Raw genomic sequence first — 18,878 nt, forward strand, 5'->3', positions numbered from 1 at the left:
ACCCCGGCCCCACCCCCCTCCAAAGCGACCCCCTACCGCTGCCTGAGCAGGAGGGTCTCGCGCGCTTCACTTTTACTACACACGCGCGCGCGCGCACACAGACACACACACACACACCCTCCTTCTCTACACCCCGACTTGTGGCGTTGGTTCCCCCTCCCCACTCCCTCCCGCGCCAGGGCTGCGCTCCCCGAGCGCGTGCGTGGCCCCCTCAGCCACAAGCGGGAAAGTTACTTTGTGCAGGGCGTATGCGCGCCCCCCGCCCAGTCAGGCTGTGCGGTCCGGCGGGCTGTACTCACTTCTCCCTGGCCTGGCTGTCGGACGGGACGCTGCTGTTGCTCTTGCCTTTGCCGTACATGCCTGCAGAGAGCTCCGACTGTCACGCACCTGTCAACCCATCACAGCCTCCCCAGGAACAGCCCAGTCACCATGGAGACGCCGCCACACACACACGCCATTGGCCCGCTGCGCGCTCGGACACACCTCCCGCGCCGTGATTGACAGGCGGAGACCAGGACAGGCTGCTCTCTCCTCCTCTCCGCTGGCTCCCTCCCCCCACCAGCCTCCGGCTCCTCCCGCTCTCCCTTCCCCGGCGCAAGGGGGAATTAGAAACGGTTCTAGAAGGATTTTAAACAACTGGCTGTTCCGTGCATTTGCCGCGCCGCCCTCCGCCGCTGCCGGAGACAGAGACTGCTGAGGAGAGACGGAAACTGCGGACTGGACTCCACAGCCAGCCAGAGCGACGCAGGGCGACCGAAGCGCTTTCCAGCCAAGCCACGCCATGCCCCCTCGCTTCGCTAGCCTCAGAATATTCCGCTTTCCCCCCGTTTATTCCTCTCCCCGCCCACCCGCGTAAATGTTAGTCAGCCTCTCTGCCTATGGATATCCCACGTGTGACATGAACGCGCCACTGTCCCATTCTCACGCTCACGCAAACACAGGGCGAGCGGCAAAGGCAAAGCTTCCACCCCCTAAAGGCAGCAGGAGCAGCATCCTCATCCCCACACAGTCAACAGCAGGGGGTACCTCAGGCTCCAGGCACAGAGGTGGGCACATTTAGCGTCAAAACCCATTTTCCACACAGCCAGCGGAACATACGCGTCTCCCCCCTGCCATAATAAACCGTGGTCAGTTGTTACATTTTGCAGCTCTAACGGTGGGATTCTTCTGAGACGCCCGCTCACCATTTTGTCTGAAGGGAGCAACATGGCCTCACCACACATAGCAGACCCCATGTGTGTTGAGAGGCTGTGTTCTCTCCATATCCACTGTAAAATGTAACAACTGAAATGATCTGGAAAAATCAGGTTTCTGGTACACACTTCCCCTTTCCCATACTATGATGATCATACAACCGACCATCTTCCCAATACACATTGTAATACATAATGACAGAAAAGAGTCCTAAATACATGTTCCCTCATCCCTAGTACTAATTAACGGCCAGCATCGTGAACAAATGGTGGTTATAGCTTCCCTAGCAAATCCCTCTTTGTTTCAATTTAGACTGCAAACAATTTTTCTTATCCATAAGCCCTATTATGTCCCACAAACTGCAGATGGTAATGAGCTAAGAACTCAGACTACCGGCAGTGTTCTCTGTGTGTATGAGTGGCCACTCACAAACAATCTGGGTCCATGGAGGGTCTTGCACTGCTCATTGCCCCTATGATGTTTATACCAGTTACATTCTGCTTAGGATATGACTTACTCCTGGGGGAAGGGGGATTAAAGGAAACATCATCATGAAGATTCAGATTCACTGATCCTGGTAAGGATGGCCCACCTAAAACCTGCCCATTCTCACTTCTGCATGTATGTATTAAATATCAGTACATCTCAGTCACATAGTTAAAGTAAAATAGATCTTGGAACACCACTCCTCTGGGATTCTGGTAATTATAGTATATATATATCCATATAAATCCACACATTTCACATCTACCACTGCCAGATGAATCAGTCAGATCAAAGACTGAGAGCATCCTGGTGCTACATGGATGCAAGCCACCAGTAGATGGATCTTTATGGTGTTTACATGCAGACTCTTATTTAGTTATAATTTGATTTCTATACTGCCCATTCTCTTGGCATGGGCTCTGCAAGATCACTGTGCAAATATATGTCACATATTTATTTATTTATTTATAATTGGATTTATATACCGCCGTTCGCCAAAAGGTCTCACGGCGGTTCACAATAAAATATAAAATCAAAGTAAAATCACATAAAATCCCATTATTTCGCTGTGATCAAAACTCTTGGGTTTCCTAGCACCAGTGTGACACAGAACCAACGTGCACAGCACAGAACTTCCTGGATCAACCATACGGCATTTACCATCTAACTATAATTGCTTCCTTTAAGGCAGTGTTCTCAGCCTGTGGGTTGGGACCCCTTTGGGGGTTCACAGGGGTTGCGGCAGGGCAAGCAGCTTGGCCAAGGGGGCACCATCTACACAACAGTCTTGCAGGGTAGATTGAGACAGTGTTCCTCTGTCTGGAGCAGTGGGAAAGAGCGAGATCGGCATGGTGGGTCAGTTTCGGTTTGATTTCTGTGAAAGAACACTTGAATAATTTTATGGTTGGGGGTCACCACGACATGAGGAACTGTATTAAAGGGCCGCAGAATTAGGAAGGTTGAGAACCACTGCTTTAAGGTGTCCTTAAAATAATAAAGAACAGAAGGTGCTTTGCTGAGTTCACTGAGCATTTTGTTCCAAATTGCTGCATAGCATTATACCCTATGGAGATGGAGACACCTCCCCTCCCCAAACCCCACTCTCCTAGGCTCCACTCTCAAATCTCCAGGTATTTCCAAAACCATGGCTGGCAACTGTATGATCTGGTAATGTGACACAAGTTTAAAGTTGTATGATGAATGTCTTCTTTCAATACTGTCAATGTATCTTTGCATCTTTATGTATAACTTCATTTGGAGATGTTAGAAGTCTACATTTTAGGCCTTCTGTGAAAATAAACCTCCAGACAAATGGCCTTCCAATCTGCCCTGCCATGACCCCATCACATAAAAGATTAGTTCAAACTAAATATATCCTAGCTGTACACACTTGCTTAAGTAAAGTTAAAACATAGAGCACAGCATTGAACAGTGTGGTAAGACCATTCCTTTATTTTTTAGCATGTGGGCTTGGAAAATTGAGACATTAAAAACTATTAACACTGAAGAATATCTGTGCAAGGCATTGGCACTTTTGTATCCATGTGGCATTACCAGCTAAAACATACTTTTAATGATGTAACCAGTATGAACAGGTACATTGTGGTTACCCAGTGAATGTTACCTGATCAGATGACTAAATGATGAGGTTAACAGTATCAGGTTTTGGGATACACTGAGCAACTTGCAAAAGCAACAGAATTATAGTCTTCACAAAGCAAAAAAAGAGGGTGGTTTGAGCTGTGCTCTTAGACACTACAGCTACAGCAGCTACACCAACAGAATTGGGGTTGGGAAAAGTTACTGACTTGTCAATCTAACTTCAGTCTCAGAAAACATAATTAAAGAGCAAGAGTCCAGTAGCACCTTAAAGACTAACCAAACTTGTGGCAGGGTATGAGCTTTTCTGAGTCACTGTTCACTTCTCATATATGGTCTTATCATCTAAATAAATTAGCAGTGATTCATGCCACAAATTTGCTTAGTCTTTAAAGTGCTACTGCACTTTTGCTCTTTTCTACTTCTACAGGCAGACCAACATGGCTACCCATCTAGAAAACAGAATGAAAACCACACTGGGGCAAAAAAAAATGCAACCATAAAAGCCTAATCTACACACGAGATATTTAGATCATTCAGTTATGTCTAGATAATTTTTGTGCCCACCTGTTGTTTCCCTGTGCTTACCTTGCACTAGTCCCAGACATCACTCATCACAATTGCAGGATATGTAGTACAATAGCAATGCATTGTACTACTGCTGCACAACTACTTGCTCCATCATTCAGAAGGACGACTTGGCAGAAGTCATTAATGATGTAAGCCAATTGGTTTCCCTTCCACCTTTTTATCCTTGAGCCATATATGCACAAATCTTCACCCTTTTATCATTGTATTGCAAAAAAATTGGTGTTTCTTTTTTTCTTTCCTTTTTTTTAAAGAGGAGGTTGCTGCCATGCTCCTCTGATTAAGCACTTCCACCTGGAGAAACTTGCCTGCTGCTATTGATTGAAATTAAAGAGAAAGTCACATTAGTAAAACTGGAGTGGCTGTCTTTAAACAGACTGGCTTAGAATTCTCCTAAATGCCCGCTACTTCATTTTGATCCAGAGATCTTTCCTCCAACCATCATATGACTGGTGACAGGAAAAGCAACAGAGAGCATTTAAGTCAGGCTTTTTCAACCAGGATTTCATGAAATCCTGGAGTTTCTTGATGGCTCTGGAAGGGTTTCCCAAATGTGCGGGAGTTAATTTTTAGTATATTTTTATCAATCTGTTAAACACTTAGCAGCCAATATGACCATATATGCCCTCCCCAAATGCCCAGTGATGGGCCTGGATGGGGTGGGTATGGGAGGGGTGCCAGGTGGGTACGTACACAACTATGCTTTCTAACCATATTCTGCACCATTATACAGCTTCCACGGTTTCTCAAAGTTTGAAGACTGTTTCAGTAGTTTCTCAAAGATAGAAAAGTTGAAAAGGACTGATTTAAGCTCACATAAAAAGAGGTTGTGATCTTATGACTCCAAGAATTGTAGGCGGAGACTGGGCAACAGCATGATTAATTAATGCAACCTGTGGTTACCTCAACTTGATGTGAATGGGACTTGTATGCTGTCATTGGGGAAGTGGTATGGATTTATCATAGTATATTCATTTATACATGGAAATGAGACTGCAACCTTTCAGAACCCCGAACAAGTCTTTATATTTTTATTCTCATACAAATACTTATTATTTCTAAATTTATTATGACTATTTAGAAATGATATTGTAACAGACATTATTGTAACAGACTGCTACAGTGACTGGCCAAAATAAGTGCTAGGAATGATTAGTGAAAAGATGGAAAAGAGGCATATCTTTAACCGCTCCTCGCGGAGCGGATAAAATAAAAGAGTAAGGGCTCCGTCGGTGGGCCCTATCCGGGATGAGGAAGGGTACCGGTAGGCTCCTTCCCCCGGACTGACAGTCGGAGGGCCCAATCGGCAGGCACAAAGCGCCTGCCGATTGGACCCTCCGATTGTCAGTCCGGTGGCAAGGGACCAATTACGAGCCGCGGTCCCTTGCCGCCGAACTGACCAATTGGGAGGCGCTTTGCGCCTCCTGATCTTCCCCCCCTCCGAGTTCGAACGCATGCGGCCACCCGACGCCATTACCTGCTTCGCCTTGGACAGGGCAGGTCGGCGGTGGCTGCGGCACCTCGACACCGGCCCGCGCAGCCAGCAGCGGCCAGCGGCCCCAGCTCCGGGAGGGGCAGCAGCGGCGGGGCTGCAGCGCTCCGGCACCCGGAGGTGGCCAGAGCCGGAATAAGCGGCGGCACAGCCGCCACCGGCGGAGCCCGCCACCCCTGCCCCACCCGCATACAGAGATGTTCGGACTCCGGCCACCCTCGCCTACAGGTAGGCCGCGCCGTGGGAGGGGGGAGCCGGACTAACTGCTAGCACCCGCCGTATTTAGAGTACAGCGGGCTTATTTTCTAGTATAGCGATCTCCAACCCGTGGGCAGCGGACCACACGTGGTCCTTCGAATAATTGGAGGTGGCCCCCGAAGGATGCCTTCTCCCCCCCCCGGCCCTTTACTTTATCCCCCCGGCCCTTTACAACACACTTCTGGTGTCATTGTCTCCCATCACTCCCAGATGGGACTATCTCGTTGCAGAGAAACAAGCTCAGGGTTCCCATTGATTTGTCATTGTCATGAGTTAAAATTTCCATGAAAATAAAATGTTCCTTATGTTCATTGTTGTGGCGTGTCTGTATCGTATTACCATAGCAATCAGAGAGCGTTAGGGCAGTGGTTGAGAGTATAGGAGTAAACTACCCCTCCCCCACTGGGCCTCAGTAAAAGGCGTTGAGCGGTTCCCAGTGAGTGGTCCCCGGCATTGAGTGGTCCCCAGTGATAAGAAGGTTGGGGACCACTGTTCTAGTATACATAATAATGTCATACCATGCTATCGTGCTAACCTGTTAAGAATACTGTGTGCAATTCTGATCAGTATCTAAAAGGCTATTGTAGAGCTGAAAAAAGATTTAAAAAGAACTAAAATCATCAGGGTGCTCCAGAATCTTTCCTACAAAGGAATGCTAATAGGGCGGGGGTTTCTTCTCTAAGAAACATGCTAAGAGGAGATTTGATAAAGAGGTTTATTCAACTGTAATTGCTGGTTACTGAGATTTTTGTGAAGAATACAGCACTTGGTGTGGACTTGGTGAGAACTTTGATGTATCTCCCACAATACTGCATAGTAACCTTTTGATTGTGGAGGAGCCCCTGAAATAATTTTTCAGATTTTGAGGAACACTAAAAGTGATATCAGCTGGCCACACCCCCAGATTTCCCAGAAATAACATCACTACCCACACCCGGAGCCCTCCTTTGTTCCCCCCTCCCCACTGTTACTACTGCTATGGCAGCACTGTCTTGTGTAAGTCAGCTTAGTGTACTGGTTAGGAGCACGGACTTCTAATCTGGCAAGTCATGTTTGATTCCACACTCCTCCTCCACATGCAGCCAGCTGGGGGACTTTGGGCTCACCACAGCACTGATAAAGCTGTTCTGATGGAGCAGTAATATCAGAGCTCTCTCAGCCTCATTTACCTCACAGGGTGTCTGTTGTGGGGAGAGGAAAGGGTAGTTGATTGTAAGCCGCTTTGAGACTCCCTCTGGTTGAGAAAAGCAGCATACAAGAACCAAATCTTTGACCATTTCTGCACAAGGAATATGTTACTGGACAGCCTTTGAATGTTGGTGGCTTTTAGAGCCCCCTGTACATGATGTCGCCTCCATCCTGAGGTTGTCCAGTAGTTGCGTTGCGATTTGGCCATTTTTAAGTCGCAATATCGGGAATCGCCCAAACTGGATTTACCACCCTAAATTGCATGTCCCATCCATGAGCAACAAGTAAGCAACCAGGGATAAGGCCATATGGAGAGGGAAACACGTGATAGTCTCTGTAGCTTTGTCCTGCCTTCCATTCTCTATTTCCTGCTACGAGTAATTTTTTAAAATGGTGTGGTCCATGTCACAGTACGACTGCAAACTCGCATTGTCAAAGGTGAAATAAAATCTTCTACAAAGTGTCCATGGTCATTTTGGGATCAGGCAAGCAAAACGCAACCCCTTTTCTGTTTTCTGGAGGTGGAGAATGAGCTGGGAAAGAGGGTTGGGTGGGTAATCGGGTTGTCTTCTCCCGATCATACAGGCGTCTGAACACCTTGTTTTAAAGTCAGCCACTTACACAAAATGTCTTTTTTGGCTTCAGTTACCTGTCCAGCCTTCTAAAAATTCGGGTAGGCAAAAAGAGCCCTACTTGCATTTTCTGGAGGTGGGAAATGAGATGGGAAGGAGGGGGGGAGTGATCTGGCAGCCTCCTCCCAATCATACAGGGGTCTGATTGCTCTGTTTTAAAGCCAACCATTAGCACAAAATGTCTTTTTGGACTCCAGGGACCATGTGCAGTGTCTCAGAAATCCACCCAGACAGAAATAAACTGTAAAAGAACATAAATTCCCCCCAAAAGGAGGGGGGATGCAGTATCATTTTGGTATTTCTCTATAACAACATGGCAGTGTTGATTTTTATTTTAAAAATTACCTGTGTTGTGGCATTACCACATAGCAATGCAGAAATGCCTTTTTAAAAATTAAATTAAAAATTAAATTAAAAATTAAAAAATTAAATTGATTTCAGGGCTGGGGGGGGGGGATAGAAAGTTTCAGTCCATGAGAGGACTGATATGCTGTGATTGGTGGTTTGCTGTGATTGACAAGCCAAGGCATGGAGAGAGAAAATCATGTTGCTTTCCCTTGCAGCCTCCTCAGGAAGCAAAAAGCCATGCCAGGGCAGAGGAAAAACACAAGAGTGGTCTCCTCATGAGGGGGACTGCAAATGCAAAAATTACCATTCTGCATTTGCAAGCAGGAAGCCATTCACATTTTATCCCTCCATGCGGAAATGGTCTTCTTATTCTAAGTCAGAAAGAACAGTAGGATCTGAGAAGACAGCCCAGAACCCCCCTCCATACCACACCAGAGTTCCTGCAGACCCCCTTCACTACTCCCGCAGACCCCCAGGGATCCATAGATCTCTGTTTGGGAATTCCTGCTACATAGAGTAATATCAATGTTATTGATTTGCAGTAGACTGAAGGCAGAAAAAAGAAAGTACCACTTTATATAATGCCTAGTTATAGATGTGATCTGCTTTATAGTTATATAGGTGTAATAGCTTTAATGGCACCCCTGTAGAACACTGAGGGAACGACCATACCTCTGTCCATGGTGGAAATTCCAGATTCATTTCCTGGGCCCTCCACTTAAAACAATATGTGCTGGGAAAGATCTCTCCTTTCCTAAGAGGTTAGGGAGTTGTTACTGGTTAGAGTAGACAAGGCAGATCTAGATGGATCAGTGGTCTGATTCAGTTTATGGCAGCTTCACGTTTTCCCAAATATTCTCTGGTTAATGGCATCCACAGAATAAGTTAAACTTTTTTCTTTACTATCCAGGTGTGTGACAACTCAGCTGTTCTTTGAATAATAAAATCTCCCATTATCAAATGGTATAATTTCTGTTACTTTACGTGTTTCTGTTTGCTGTCTCAGTACCAGCTTTCTGTATTGACTATATTCCGTCCTGTACTTAGAGACCCAAACAGTAATTTAATTTCCCCAAGGGAAAAGACAGAAAGACATACAAATGATCAGAAGGAAACTCAGAAAGGGCTTGTTAAGGTTCACATACCATTCCACTTCAATGAGCCTGAACTAGTCCAGGGTTTCACAATTGCAATAAACTTTCTGCATTTCAGTGTTTCAGCTGAGGCCTGATCCTTTATATATTGAGTGGAAGAGTTGCAGATAAGAAATGAACAACAGAAGCAGACTAATACCTGCTAGTGAAGGTATATTAAAATATTTTGTTTCTGAGATTATTTGGTAGAGAAAGAATTATCTAGTGATGATCAAACCATATAAAGCACTGAAACATAAAAATACATTAAAAAACATAAAAATACCTTTCCTACAGAACTGAACAGCAAAATGATAAAAATATTTACTCATTTAGTTCCATGTGGTTCCCAATTCTATACATTATTATTTTAAAGTAAGCTTGGATTTAAATTCAAGTAACTGTGTTCAGATTTGCCTGACAGTAAACTCAATTTAATTCAGTGGAGTTGCCTTTAAGTAATCATATATAAGATCGCGTTGAATTCACATGTATGTTTGGCACAATATTTTTGTCAGAAATATTAATAAACCATAAAAATATGAAACAGTATTACAATGATTATTAGAGGCTTGAGACAGCCCCCCACTCTATTTTTAAGTAAAGGATTTCTTGTATCTTGTTCACTGCTAAACAACATTGGGCCAGTGAAGATTTTCTGGTATCTGTATGGATCCAGCCTACAGGACTCAGAGTCACATACAAATTCCTATGAATCAACTTCGCACAAATCAAAACTTTCAGCTCTGGAAAATCCAATCTGAGTAATAGGCAAAGAAGTGGCTTAGCAGACTGTATGATTATTAGTCTATATAAAAATGAACCCACACACACACTAGGGAAACATTTTTTCATCATGATAAGACATTGATCATTAGCATCTAATTACACAAGAAAATAAGAACTGTTTCATTAAGTATGGCCAACCATTTGGTAGGTGCTGGTTGTACCAAAGGAAATCCATGATAAATTGGGATGATCTATCCCATGTCATTGCAAGCTGCATCAACACAGAAAGCATGTCTTTTTAAAGAAAACACGTTCCCTGACAACCTTGTCTGGTAGGCATAAATTACCCTTGTAGTTGAATAATAGCATTATATACTTATCGGCTAGGATCCAAAGAAACACATGACTAATTCGGTGCACACTAGGGGAGTTGGACTTGTATTTCACAAACAGGAGGGCCCCCCTCGTGGTGCAAAACAAATTGCTTTTCAAACTGTGGGAAGCTTAAAAAGGAGTTTGTGGTATACCATGGGGGGAGGTCGGTATTTCAAAGAATAAAAGCTCTACTGAGTTTGCACAGTTCCTGAATGCACCTAAAGTAGTGCTTTAGGTCAGAACCACCCTCTCAGAGCTTGTAGAACCCGAAGAGACAAACAAGACGCTATTGAATATTGTATGCCTTGATTGTGAAGAAATACATATATATATTCTTCACAATATATATATATATATATATATATATATATATATATATATATATATATATATATATATATATATATATATATATATATATATATATATATATATATATATATATATATATATATATATATATATATATATATATATATATATATATATATATATATATATATATATATATATATATATATATATATATATATATATATATATATATATATATATATATATATATATATATATAAGAACAGAAGTATCACCAGGTGTCCAACCACTAATTTGCAAAATTAAATGCCTGCTTTATTATTTGTGCCACAAGGGCATATTTGATGCTATCACACATTTTCTTACTAGGCCGTAAGAACAGAAGGGGCTCCAAGTATCTTTTATCATACATTTTGAATTGGTATGTGATGAGAACTGAAATACTCAATGGACTCTTTTCCCACTTCGAAATCTGGTGTTATTGTTTCATTGTGTTGCATTCTATTAACGTTTTTGCTAAGACAACAGTCTTATTCGTGAGGGGAAAGACTTCCCTCTGAGCCTCCAGGGAGGGTGGTATATAAATAAATAAATAAATAAATAAATAAATAAATAAATAAATAAGTAAGTAAGTAAGTAAGTAAGTAAGTAAGTAAGTAAATAAGTAAACAAGTAAATAAATAAATAAAGCAAGCTTACTTTTTTCAGACCATCATTCAACACTTCACAGAAGTATGATCCAGTCTGGTATCTCCAGTCATTTTTAGAGGCCTTGCTTTGGGTGCCCCTGCCATCTGAGGCTAGTTATAACCTGAGAAAGGGCGTTCCGGTTTGTGGTGCCAAAACTTTGAAACTCCCTCCCTGGGAGAATTGCATCCGTTTCTCTCTATCATTATCTTCCTCCAAGCAGAGAATTTTTTTGAATGGTTAAGAGTTCCATCATGAACCCTTATTAGCCCTGCTCCCTGTTTCTGGGTTTATATGTATCTATGCATGCATGTGTTTGGTTTAATTGCTTTAAATATTTATACATATTACTATTTTAAATGCTGCTTTAATGTTTGAAATGTTTTAATGTTCACTGTCTTGGGGACCCTGAGCCTGGGTCAAAAGGCAGTATAGAAATGTTTAAAATAAATACACAAATAAATAAATACAGGATAAAATGTAGAGGCCAACAAGTTTGGGCTCATATGTGTGTGTGGGGGGGGGGGATTGTGTTCACCTTTGGTGTACCGAGCTATTCTAGGGTTGGAAATTCTAATTTACTAATGGTTTCAGTACATTGATTTAATTGAAGGTAGTTATATACAAACTTGTAATCCTCTGCCTGTGCACAAATGCAATTTGCACCTTTAAAACAGTAGCTGAGCACTAACACAGGAACAACCAAATAAAATGATATGCCTATACTGATATTATAACTAGGAAATTCTTTCAATAATGCTGTGAACAAGCTGAAAAATGGAAATGATGGGGAGAGATAAATAAATGAGAATTTACAATTACTGTTTTGTAAAATTAAAACAAATAGTAAATAATAAACAACTGGGATAAACTTTAAATGACAGTTTAAATAAATTATCAGACTTGACACAGATTGTGGCCATCACCAGAAACTGAACTCAAAAGTCAAGTATCCCAAAGCAATTGTAGTGATACTTTTTTCATTTTAGGGTAGCCCTCTTCTCATTTTTCTCCAAAGCAATAACAACAGACTAATTTTCAGTAAGAAATAATTACTTCTTACCCTTATTCGTAAATATCATCCACACATTTGGCCACATCCACAACAATCCTTAGATTACCTGTTAACTGTGTGCAGATGTTTGTTCCTTTTGTTTAGTTCACTGCTTACCTTTGACTTCTTTCATACAGCTTTTGCTATACCAGCAAATCCTGCAGATCATCACCATTAGCAAAGGAGCTTTGCACGGTTGCAGGCATTTTCCCAAGGACTAGTGATGGGACAAAATCATTGCTCAAGAGCATTTAATATTATATAGTTTTGTGTATTAGAGGACTGTAGTTCCTTGGTTTTATTTCAGGTTGTATAAAAAGCACTGATGCATTTTGAAAAAGGAGGAGGGAGAAAATCTGAAGAATAAAATAAGCACGGATCTGCTTCTGATTTCTGTCCAGCACAGATAAGGGAATAACTTTCGATAACCTCACATGATTGATGTAACAGGCAAGCCCTTTTGTTAGTTTAGTCTTTGGGACAGGTCCAAATTTGCCTTTTTCAAATGAAGCTGCTTAAGGTTGGTATGAGTCTGAGGTAGTTCAGGTGCATCAGATCATAGAATTTGGACTGGACCCAATAACATATAATTACCAGGATAAGTAATCTCTTCCATGTGCCTACATTTTTAAAAAAACCAACTATTAATCTGTGTTTACATAAAAGATTCTGAAACAAATGGAAGCATTTAAAATGGTAAAATAAATGGTCAAAACCATCACACAGCTCTTGAAAATCTTTAAAACACGACTGGGTGTTTTTTGTCTTCCCCAGGTAGCATTTTAGTATTATACATCCATACTCAATATTACAGATGAGCAAAATGGTTCTAGCTATCCTCAAATTTACTTAGCACATATTGGTGAATTAAAAAATATCCCAGTGGTATGCCACATCAGTTATGCTGAACCAACATGTTCAAACATACAGTAGCTCTCTGCAATTTTTTTTTCTTGCTTGATGTGAGAAATGTTTAATAACCTGTGAGTAATAATATAAGATCTTTTCAGTCTATGCTATACACTCAAAGGCCAGTTCAATGATCCTGCCATGCCAGTGGTTGCTATACCAGGGATATTACATAGGATAGTCCATCAGCACAACATAGTTACAACCCTATGTACTCCCAACAATAAAATACAAAATAAAACCAGTAGAAACGATGTAGCAACACCAACAGCCATTCTCTGTGTGTTCCAGGCAACTCTAATTATGGTATTAGGGGCAACATAGCAAGGGGCACTGGAAAGACATTCTGTCGTTGGATCTGAGTAGTCCATGCATGTTGGTCTGTTTAGGAGTGTATTGAAGATGTTCTGGGGTCATATTATGAGTCGTATGCTTACCCTTCCTTTACGTTCCTGCCTTTGTCCTGGTAGACCATTTTCAGCAGTGGGGCTGACAGTTTTAGTGGTGTTGTATGTGGAGTCCAGGGGAAGAGTTCTGAGATGAGTGCTATGCCTTAGATAATCATTATTGTTTGTTGGCCTATGCAGTTTATTGTCTGTGCAGATTGTCTTTTCATCAAAGTTCTTCATTACATTTCTACAGTCTTGAGGGAAACGATGCTTCCCAATTCACTTGGTAGGTAGCAGGGAAAATAATTTCTTAACTGGTACTATTTCTTTTTGGGATCTTGAAATAAAACAACCTTTCTTACCAATGCTTGGTACCGGCATACTTTTACCCCTGTTCATAGACGGTCTGTGTTTTCTTTCTGAATCTTGCATACTTCTGGTGCTTTGTCATGATTTGCTGCTGAATCAATCAAAATTCTCTACTCTGATGTGGGTGGAATGGTGGCAGAGTGGTAACACGTACCTGGAGCTTTTCACCCACTCTAACAGGAGTGTTCTAACCTTGAACTGGAATATGAGCTGAACTAAGCCCTAACCTTCTTATGCCCTGCTTGAATTCCACTATGGTGTTCTTATGCTGCAATCATACTGCTGGCACAGGGATTTAACTGATGGGATGCAACAATGGAATAATGTTGGCAAAACTTGGTTGTGTCAGCATAGTTTCACATTATATTCATGTAGCAGAATTTAGTGATGATATTATCCTTACCCAGGACACAAACTCTAAGTTAGGGCTACATTGTTAATTCCCTAGGGATCAGAGTGTTGAAGTTTGCAAATAACAAAAATTGAATTCTTTTTTTGGACCAACCACTGGTTGCACAACACCAAGAATAGATATATACTGGAGTCCTTACGTGACAAAGCTAATGCAATAAGAGTTGCATATTAATTTAAAACCTTTTCCATAAGAATGCCTGTAAAATGTCATGGGAATCCATGGTGCAGAAATAATTGAACCAACTCAGTAATATGTATCTTCTGTCTTTCTGTATAGTAAATCTTTGTGTACTGTCTATATATTGGAACCATTTCACTTATATGTACATTTGCATACGAAGAAAAGGTTACACAAAGAATCTTTGTATTTACTGTTTACCATTCAGATATTAAAAATTAATACCTCTTCATATATATTTCTGTACCAAAATGAGCTAGAGACTTACTTGGTTGTTTTTTTTTAAATGAAAGCTAGGAATTCAGAGAGACTAGTAGATCATACATTTCAATTGTTATAATTTTATTATACTAAAGAGCATTAGCAATTACTGGTTTTCTTTTAAAAAGTCCGAAAGCCCACTGGTGGCACAGCAGGGAAAGCAGTGGCTCCAAGGGACTGATAAGAGTAAAATGACACTGATTTTGGTGGAACTGTTGAAAAGGTGTTCCTTCCTGCCACGTTGGCTTACTAACTTGATTTGACTTGGTTCTTTCCAGAACAAACCAACCTTCAGTAAGAATGTTCTAAGGATGGCGAAAGCATGGAAAGTACCTACTTTCCATTGGAGATCAGAAAAGGAGGTGGTAGATGCTCCCCAAAAATCTGTTGATGTTTGGAATCAAATTTCCATGTGGATACAGTCAAAGACACACAGTCATTCCAATGGGAATGTCATATCTTCCAGAATGTCATATCACCAGAGTATTCTCTTTTGTGTCAAGTAGTAGATAATATTAGTTTACTTGTAGATAAGTGTGTAGAGAGGAAGAAAATTAAAGTAACCATTTGTGTTGGGCCATATCTGGGTCATTAGTAATTCCTGTCACTGTCTTGCAAAGAGTCATAGTTTTGTGGAACTTCTGTATTTGAGTTGGGACATAAAATACAACTTGTTAGGTTTCTTAGATCAGTTTTTACTTTCTCTTAAAAAAGACAAATCTACCAGGAGAGTTGAAATTTGTTTTTCCCCCCATTATTGTTACTGGAAATAATGCCAACCTCTTGGTTTGATTATTCAGATATAGTTTTCCCCCATGATAGCCCCATGTACTGATCTTTAAAGCTCTGCTGGATTTGTTTCAGCATAATTGTGGTTAACCGCTTCCAAGAGCTGCCCTTTTAAACTGCTAACATTAAAGTTTACAATAATATGAGTGGCAATGTTAGCTATGTCATAAAGGAAGAACTAATCCATTTTAAGAGATGTTTATCTGATTTATCCTTTTCAGGCTTAAAAAAAAACACGCACACACACACAGTGTATCCTTTCCTATATGTTTTAAATGGATTTGAATGCTGTTGAAATTTTGAAAGCAGATACAATTTGTGGGGGAAAGCAGGAATACATGTTTCTGTGCCTAAAACTGTTCTGAAGGTTTGGGAGGCTATTAACTGGAAGGGGGCAAGGATACCATGAAATAAATTTAATGGATAGTTTGAACTTCACAGGAGAAGAGAGCTATTTCCAACAGGGCAGGGATGCCACACAATTCCCCCCCCCCTAAAAATAATCCCAATAATAAATTGAGATCCTAGACTTTAGATTCCCCCCCCCCAATTGACAGAGATCATCATTTGATTTGAAGGAGAACTTGTTCAGCTCTTCCTACAAACAATTTATCTACTAACTATTCATGTAGTTCAGTTTATTTTCTGATGGAAAACAAAGAATGATTGTACAAATTGCCTCTGTCTGCTCTTCCCATAAGAGCCTCTTGTGGTGCAGAGTGGTAAGGCAGCGACATGCTGTCTGAAGCTCTGACCATGAGGCTGGGAGTTCGATCCCAGCAGCTGGCTCAAGGTTGACTCAGCCTTCCATCCTTCTGAGGTCGGTAAAATGAGTACCCAGCTTGCTGGGGGGTAAAATGGCAATGACTGGGGAAGGGAATGGCAAGGCCACCCTGTATTGAGTCTGCAATGAAAACACTGGAGGGCGTCACCCCAGGGGTCAGACATGACTCGGTGCTTGCACAGGGAATACCTTTACCTTACTCTTCCCATATGTCCTTTGGACTCCATCCCTGATCTGAGAAAAGGGAAATGATTATGATGTGTGAATATGTGTATGTTAGAACTGATAGGGTGTTTGACTGGGTTTTTTTTTAATTTATTTGAATTGTATAGGGTTGACAGGACTTCTGCAATGGAAGGTGAACTCCTGCCAGCAACTTTTGATGTCCATTAGAATGGCAGCAGAAGAAAAATAACATGCCAGCATCACAAGCAGCATGACTTCACTTCCAGGGAAAAAAACAGAAGTGATGCACGTTCTAGGAGTCTTTGGAAAATCTGTGGTCTTGCCATAGTGTTTTCAGTTATTACTAGAGTGACATGACAACAATTTCCCCCCCTGGACATGATTTCAGCACATACAATGCCTGTGTCCACAAAGCTTTGTCATCACAGCTCCTGATAGCTGACAGGAATGGGCTGGCAACCCTAAACAGCATTTATTAGATATTGACTGTATTATTTGGTTGCATGTATGTTACTCATTTTTCAATGTGACCCCATGGCATTTCATAGCTATCTCCAAAGTACTTTTGAACTAATTCAAGATTTACATACCGTACGGATGAGGAAATAAGCAGCTTGAAAAGTACTGGAGCTTGGAGAGACTTGTTATTTTTTCCTAGAAATGCTGAGGAGTTATGAAGCAATGAAGAACTGAATTTGAAGAAGGAAGAGAAGAAATATAGGGAGGGGCAGGATTTATTTGGTCTCTTGATCCCTGGAGTTTATCAGCATGCAAACTTGCAATGAGATAGAGAGAAGGAGGCTGAAACAGTGATATTTGTTTACCCCCATTATGCCTGAGACATAGATTTGCACCAAAAAGCTCAGAAGCTATGATGGGTAACAACACTTAAATAAAACAGAGCTGTATACAGAGCTAAAACAGTTAAAACATTAAACTAATATAATATAAAATAGAAAACACACTAAAATGACCATAGCAACAATCTAAAAATACCTTATGCACAATAGAAAGATATTCCCTTTTGCACAAGCTCAGAATACCTCGAAAGCTCTACGGAATAATTGTTTTACAGCCTCTCAGAAAACCAGGAGGGTAGAAGCCACCCTGACCTATGCCAGGAGGCTGTTACACAAGCATATGAAAAAGCCACTGAAAAAACGCCTGAGCCCTGGCAGTAGCAGAATATGCTTGAAACAAAGGGGGCACTGACAATAGATCTTGCTAGGAAGAACAAAGCTTCTGCACAGAAATATGCAAGAGGCGGACCTTCTGGTATGTGGACCCCGGGTCATGAGGGGCTTTAAGGGAAGGGGAACTATATTCATCAGCTTCTGCAGCACGAGTGCTACCACAAACCTTAATATTGCCTGTTGCTGCACATTTGAGTCTTTATTTTGAAAATGTTGTTTAACTGTGTTACAAGCTTTTCTAAATAATTTAAGTCTGCAACATATATTTGAGACAGAAGCATGCTTCTGTTTTTCCTGAGCTAAAGAGCAGAATTAAATGTAGTTTTCTGTTTTTCTCATGTTGGAAGTGTGGAGACCGCCTAGGAATTTAATGTGCTTTGCTCATAATAAAAGAATCTCTAGCATACTATTGGGCAATGAAGTATTTCAGTACTTGCCTGTAGGCCTATTCATTTTGAAGTCTAGTCACTCTTCTGCTCAGCTAACAACATTGTTTACCACAAAAGGTTCAGCAAAAACTATTGCTAAAATTACTCAGTGGTCAGTCATGTTTCTTGAAATTAATTTTCAGACTGAGTAAGCTACCTGCTGTGAGCAGGTTTGCAGCAAAATGCAGCAGAAAGTCTGTCATGCCTCATATGTGATTATCAAGGTCTTTTAATAAACAAGTGATACATTAACATATATGCTACTTTCTCCCTAAAACTGGTTGCAATATTTTTAAAACAAATTTATTTTGTGGAAGAATGATTATGTATGTAGAAAAAGAAACCTCCAAGTTAAGGAACCAACTTTATTTATTTATTAATTGGACTTATTGCCCACCACTCCTGGCAAACTGGCTCATGGAGGGTTACAAAAACAGGATCCAATACAACTCCCCCAATAAAAATCCCATTAAAACCCAATTAAAACACAATAATATAATGTAATATAATAGCAACATGGTGTTAAAACTAACCCCATCCCCTGGCAGTGTACCCACTTACCTTTCTGTTAGGTAAAGCAAATAATGGCCTATTACGCATGGGTATTTCCCCTCGCTTTCACTGTGCATCTTCATTGAATATTCTTTTTCATTCTGCATTGATTTTCCTCCTTTCCGCTTTCAGTTCACTTTCTGGCTGCTGTTTCCTCAGGTTCTTTTAGAGTGGTTTTATGGCAGTTTCCCCCTTACTTTGCTTCCAAGGCTAAGATATTTCAAAAGCATATGGATTCTCTCAGATTCCCCCCTTCTACCCTTTTCCTGCCTTTTGGAGATCCTCCACTGCTCACATCCTGCTCACATCAACCCCCAGATGAGTCCCCCAACCTGAAGCTGGCAACTC

At 41.2% G+C, this 18,878-nt stretch overlaps 1 protein-coding gene and 1 long non-coding RNA gene across 14 annotated transcripts in view; one reads left to right on the top strand and one right to left on the bottom strand.

Annotated features, from left to right (window-relative positions):
- Window positions 1-18,652, bottom strand: part of SSBP2 (single stranded DNA binding protein 2) — a 156,078-nt gene extending 137,426 nt beyond the window's left edge. For 5 of the 13 annotated variants that reach the window (XM_077347504.1, XM_077347501.1, XM_077347500.1 and 2 more), the window contains exon 1: window positions 18,540-18,652. In XM_077347504.1, the coding sequence (XP_077203619.1) occupies window positions 18,540-18,637 (98 nt within the window). In that variant the 5' untranslated portion in view covers window positions 18,638-18,652. Of the gene's footprint in view, window positions 1-299; window positions 496-3,867; window positions 4,084-18,539 lie in introns of those variants that run through there. The other 8 variants (XM_077347505.1, XM_077347502.1, XM_077347498.1 and 5 more) reach the window with 4 other exon arrangements.
- LOC143842396 (uncharacterized) lies at window positions 584-17,990 on the top strand. The gene is made up of 3 exons (XR_013233079.1): window positions 584-1,046; window positions 8,998-9,090; window positions 16,504-17,990. It is a non-coding gene; the product is annotated as an uncharacterized LOC143842396 (long non-coding RNA).
- Window positions 18,653-18,878: the final 226 nt, after the last annotated feature.

This window comes from Paroedura picta, chromosome 7 (assembly GCF_049243985.1).
Source record: "Paroedura picta isolate Pp20150507F chromosome 7, Ppicta_v3.0, whole genome shotgun sequence".
NCBI classification, from domain to species: Eukaryota; Metazoa; Chordata; class Lepidosauria; order Squamata; family Gekkonidae; genus Paroedura; species Paroedura picta.